General features: G+C 47.0%; 1 protein-coding gene across 1 annotated transcript; it reads right to left on the reverse strand.

Annotated features, from left to right (window-relative positions):
• Window positions 1–1,098: 1,098 nt before the first annotated feature.
• On the reverse strand, window positions 1,099–3,676 carry CCRN4L (CCR4 carbon catabolite repression 4-like (S. cerevisiae); the record flags this gene model as incomplete). Its single annotated transcript, XM_010019277.1, has 2 exons — window positions 1,099–2,324; window positions 3,365–3,676. Coding segments are annotated over 2 exons (1,148 nt in total), but the record flags the coding sequence as incomplete, so codon positions are not given.
• Between the last annotated feature and the right edge of the window lie 1,929 nt (window positions 3,677–5,605).

Genomic DNA, 5,605 nt, shown 5'->3' on the forward strand with positions numbered 1-5,605 from the left:
GCAATTTGGGCATTTGAAGTCTGAGAAAGAGCACTTGCCGTGGGAAAAAAAGCAGCCATGCCAACTTGTAAGATTAGGACTGCAGGGTCAGGGGAAAGAGGTCTGGAATGGGTAGGATGGCCACTAACTTGAAGCTCCAGCAGTCACCTACTTGCAATAGGGAAATGAAAAAGACAGCAGCAGAAACATGACTTTTTTTTGACAAAGACTTTTATTAATAAACACCTGGAACATTTAAAAGTTACTACAGGCCTTACTTTACATGGAAGTACTGCTTTATCTGTTCTGCCTCATCTTTCCCAACGATCTAAATGTTAGTCCAACACCAGCTGTTGTCTTCTTTGCCATCCTCTCTCCCTACCTCATTTTCCAGCATAGTGGCACGTTTACAACCTTATGTGCAATACCAATGTCATACTAATGAGCACCACTCCATGCACAAGAGTTACTATACTAACACAGCTCTACTGTAGCATAGGTGCTTAGCTAGAGTTCCCCTGGGCCACAGAAAGAGGCTCCTGAGCACTGCTGCTGTATGACTTCAAGTCAGATGCAGGATCACACATTTCTCTCAATAAATAAATTTAATCTAACAGGTTCCAGTGTAGATTTAGATTCTGAAGATAAATAAAAGAAAGTCTTTCAACAGAAGGATTGGCCCTTCACTGAAACAGTAAGATTGAACCATTTAGAAAAGTCATATTTGAAGCAGAGGAGGAAATACTCCCTGGTTAGATGCGTCCTCTTGAGGCAAACACAGAGGGGACAGAGGTAAGAGTCACTGTGTATACATACCTACAGGCTGGATGTGTGTAATGGACACATGCACATTCATCTGGGAAGGTGAGGATACTACTGTGCGATGTAGTCAGCCTCTTATTTCTTCACCTGCTCTTTCTGGAGGGGGGCTTCCTCACACTGTGCTATTCTCCATTCACTTGTAATGAAATCATCATCTCAAGTCGTGAAAAAGAGAAGACAACACTAATGTGATTTTAATTTGTTCATGTGTAAACTGCATTAATTGGACCAGCAAAAGATTTAAGAGAATCTCACTGAGTAGTAAAGCCTCGTTCCCTTTGGTACTTGCACAAGCTAAACATGAAATAAATAAAACTAGCATGCTGTCAGGGCAAGTTGTTTTACAAACACAAGTGTTTTGATTTAAATACTAAAGCCTCCACATTCATTAGAGGATTAAACCTTAAACACAGGGTTAGTGAAAGGGTAAAGCTCATTTGCCTTCTAGTTTTCAAACCCTGACATGGCAAGAACACCATGACGAGAACACAGACTCCTTTCTTCCTCCCTTGGAGGCTCCAGATTCACAAGCACTGAATAGCAAATGTGACTGCAAACAAGTGCCTGAAATAATGTTTAGTCAACAGTATTTCCTCATCCCTCAATAGCTTCCAGCTTCAAAAGTTCTCTCTCAAATAAAATAGTGGTGAGTTAAGACACTGCAATACCAGGTGGCATTCCAACACATTACAGCAGTCTGTCAGGGTCTTGATTAAAACTAAAGTCACACACCAGAGATAGGTGATCAGAAGGGTAATTGAATGATGGCAGCCGGTTGGGCCCTATTTGCTCTTCAGTCAGCAAGCCCAGGGCTGAGTTCACAATCCAGGCATGCTGGGAATACCAGATATAATCCAGCGTGTGCCGGCACTCTCCCGATGGCCGGATCTTCCAGGTGGTGTAAGGGGGCTCTGACTGCCCGTCGGGGCTCAGCAGCTTGTAGGCGCTGTTTAGGTTGAGGCTGGAGTTGGAAAACTCTTTGTAGACCTCCTCAGTTGGCTCCGCATTGAAGTCTCCGCAGACAATCAGAGGGATCTTTGCACCCTGGGTGATGCTCTTCAGGTTCTGGAGAAGATCGCAGCCCTGCGCAGACCGAAACCTCTCCCAACCCGTACGGGCTTTGAGGTGAGTGACGGCAATGCAGAACAGTCTTCCAGTTTCGCTGCACTTCAGCGTCTGCGCTATGGCCACTTGGTTGGTCTTCAGCTTCATGGCTGTTAGCCGGATGTTCGCACTGCTGATGAGCTCAAAGCGGTCTTTGATGAAGAACAAGGCGCAGCCATCCGGCCCGTTGTTCTGCTCCACATCCAGGCACGGGGACCATGGCTTTGGGAAGAAAGTACACTGGTAGCCCAGTCGGCTGAGGAGCGGCTCAAAGGTGTCAAAGTAGTGGTCAACTTCTTGCAGGCACAAGATGTCTGGTTTGTACGCAAGGATTTCCTCCAGGATGAGGCACTTCCTCTCTTCCCATTTCAGAGCTTCCATGGGGCACTGAACAAAGTTGTCTTTGCCTTCACCAAGAGCTGAAATGAGCACGGAGAGGGAGAGAAAATAAACAGTTACCAATAGCTAAAATGGGCCATGTTCCTGCAGGTTTTGCAGAGGTAAGGCTCTGCTCCCAGGAGCCAGCTCCCACCCTGCAGCAGGCAGTAAGCGCTTGCAGCCCTGCACAAGACCAGGCAGTCTGTCATGGTGCAAGAGGTTATAAAGGGAAGTGGCACAAGGCTTTGCTTTCTCTGTAAAACACACGTACATCCCTCTCCATGCAGGTGATGGGTCTTTCAGGAGGAGCTGCCGACTTTAAGGGTGCCAGTGGGTTTGAGAACCCCTTCTCAAAACACTGAAGTCCCTCCAAAACGTAAGTTCCCTTTACAGATACAAGTTAAAGACTTCCTCCCTGCCTTCCCAACAGTCACTACACTGCGGCAAGTGCTTCCACATAACAGCTGCTGCAGCTTAAAACTAGGGAAAAAACGCAGTGGGATAGGAGTGACTTAACAGCTAAGTAAAACATTAAGGCAGTCTCTACATGGGGGATTAACCACCCCAAAAGATCTTAAGATGAGACTGTTGCATAAGTCAATTTACAGCTTTGATTTTAGGAGTCTGAGGGGTAAAAAAAAAAAATTAGTTAAAATTATTTTGAAGAATTAAGAATTCCCATAACAGATCTGAATCCCTGAATAGTTCTCCAAAAATGAACTAGAACACTACAGAGAAGCTTTACAAAGAATAAAACTTAGGGAAGGATGAGTTTTTTTCTGGGGATTACCAACTATCTAAAAATGATGGGTCATAGGTTTTTGACTATACTGTGTTAGATTAAGACAGGCATTCAGAGCTACCTTTGGTATCACAGTTGCAAGGAGAGACCTCTTCTTCCTATAGGACGGAAGGCAAGCCGCTATTCCAAGTGCTGAAAATCCCCCTCCAACCCTCAGCCTCTGTTTTTGCTCTGGCAGTCCCAGTCATGCCTAACCACACAGACACATCTGCATTCCCAAGACTTTCATTGCTGCTTTTGGTTTCAAGGTCACACCTTGAGCTTAGAGGCAGCTCCTACCTTGGGCAAGGATGTTCCACTGCATGACCCGAATGGGGCGGTGGTTACTGGCAGCATTCTTCTTCAGGTCCACAAAGTTCCTCTGAAAGCGGGGTGGCCGCTTCTGCAGAACCATCTGACATTCCTCCAGCAGGTCCTTGGGGTCTATAGGATCCAGACGTGCCGAGTCCGGCTGCTCCAGGCAGTCCTGGTGCTGGGACACAGCGCTGCTGCTCAGCGTCTTGGTGAGTGCGCTGTAGAGCTGGCTGGTACTGTTTCCCATGGAACACACTGGAAGGGGAAAAAATGGTGTTAGAGATGCCCGCTGTGACTCTTCTCACCACTTAGGTACCCGGTAGATAACCTTGTTACAGTGCCAGCAATTTGTGGTTGGTGCGGGAGCCCAAATCTGACATAAAATAAGAAGGATGCAGAGATTAAGTTAATTCTGTCCAGAGTCTCATTGGGTTTTGCTTATTACCAGGGGCTGCTAACTTCTGCAGCTTGCAAATGGTCTGGTTTAAGACATCATGCAGGTGTCTTCTAAAGGAAGGAGTCTTTCATCCAGAACAGCAGGGCTAAGATTCACTTCTGCATGTGCTGTAGGAAGCAGAATAGTGTACTTTTTTCCTCCTCCCAAAGGAGAGAGCCCAGCAGGTAGAGAAATACTGCCTGCTCCTTATTTCATGTGCAGCATGTCTGTAATGGGGATAAATCCCTGTACCCTGTGCCTATCTGGGATGCCTCTTGGCTTCCTTCCTGCAGAGCAGCAAGCATGGTGACGCATTCCCTCAGGTTAATATTTAATAGGAATCTCTGATCACAGCTTCACTTACCCCAAAAGCAGCAACATTTCAATGAGCACAGAGTGGCCAGATACTTCTGCTGGCGTAGACCTTGGGATGTGGAATGAAGGGGCTCTCACCAGCTCCCCTTTGCTGCCCTACACTCATTCCTCTCACACTCCTTTCTTTGGCTCCTCACTCCTTCACACTGTGCCCCAGCTCTGCAGCTTCCAGCACACCTTGCAGTCCTGCAGCACTCCCCAGCCCTCCTTTGTCCATCTTAAGCACATGTCCTGCAAACAAGCAGCTGTTCCTCAGCTCTCTCTGTTAATGCAGCTAGACCCTGACCCCGCATCTCCTGCGGGGAGGTCCCCCCATCCCACACAGGGTCACAGCTGCCACGGGGCCTGTGTCCCACTCTTGTTTTGCCCTTTGGTTTATGCGCAGGAGGTGGCTGCATCCCTTTTCCTTTAGCAGGGGTCAGCAGCAGAGCCATCCCTTTCAGGCAGCAGCCCTTATGACTACTATGCTATGAAGTACCTCCTTCTCCCACTTTGCAAGAGCACAAGCAGCAGAGCACAGTGCCACAGTAAATGCCCTGGGGCTTGCTTACTGCAAGCACACAAGAGACTATTAGTGTTAAGGGCACAGGTGGCTGTGGAGCAATTCAGAGAGTTCACGACATCCTTACACATACCTGCCGTAAGTCCTTCCCACAGCCAAGCACACTCCAAGATCTCTTCCAACCCTTCCTTTGGGGGAGGGTTTTGCTCTGAAGTGCCACCCTTACCACAGCGTATGGGGAGCACTTGGAAGGAGGAGCACTTGCCTGCTCCTTTCCATGCCCAGTGCTGTGCCCCAGTAACCTGCCTGGACACTTGGTTTCCCTTCAAACACAGGCAGGAAAAGCAGCACTTGCACAAGAGGCACCACTGACAGAACTTCATCGCTGTCTCAACTTATTTACTGTGAATGCATTTTGCAAAAGTAATCTTGAGCAAATGAAGTTCAGTGTTGCATGGCTGTTGCCCCACAGCAGTGTTTAAGTAAGTTTATTTGTACCTTTCAGTTACTTAGAAGCAGAAGAGGCTTGTCATCTCACGGCAAATGTAGAGTGCTACTCAACACACTTTCATGTTCAGCCTTTGCTAGCCTGAACTACAGCATTACCAATCATAAGAGCTGGTGACAGACATATGATAGCAACAGACCTGGCTAGAAGGGAAGGCGGGAAGATGGAATCCTTGACAGTTCAATAAGCATACTTAGGAGTGAAAGAGAAAAGAAAGATCTTGCAGCAGAAGCTGCACATCCTTGTCTTTAGGAAAATGGGTACTTCTAAAAACACTGAAAAAATACTTGCTTTAATGCATGTTTTGTATGTGTAAGCCACTGGAATAGTGCCTCTTAGCAGTTCTAAGGAAGTTGGAAATTGGGAATTGAAACTGCATGTAGGACATATCATCTCCCCATCTCC

This window comes from Nestor notabilis, unplaced genomic scaffold, assembly GCF_000696875.1.
Source record: "Nestor notabilis isolate BGI_N333 unplaced genomic scaffold, ASM69687v1 scaffold32337, whole genome shotgun sequence".
Taxonomy (NCBI): domain Eukaryota; kingdom Metazoa; phylum Chordata; class Aves; order Psittaciformes; family Psittacidae; genus Nestor; species Nestor notabilis.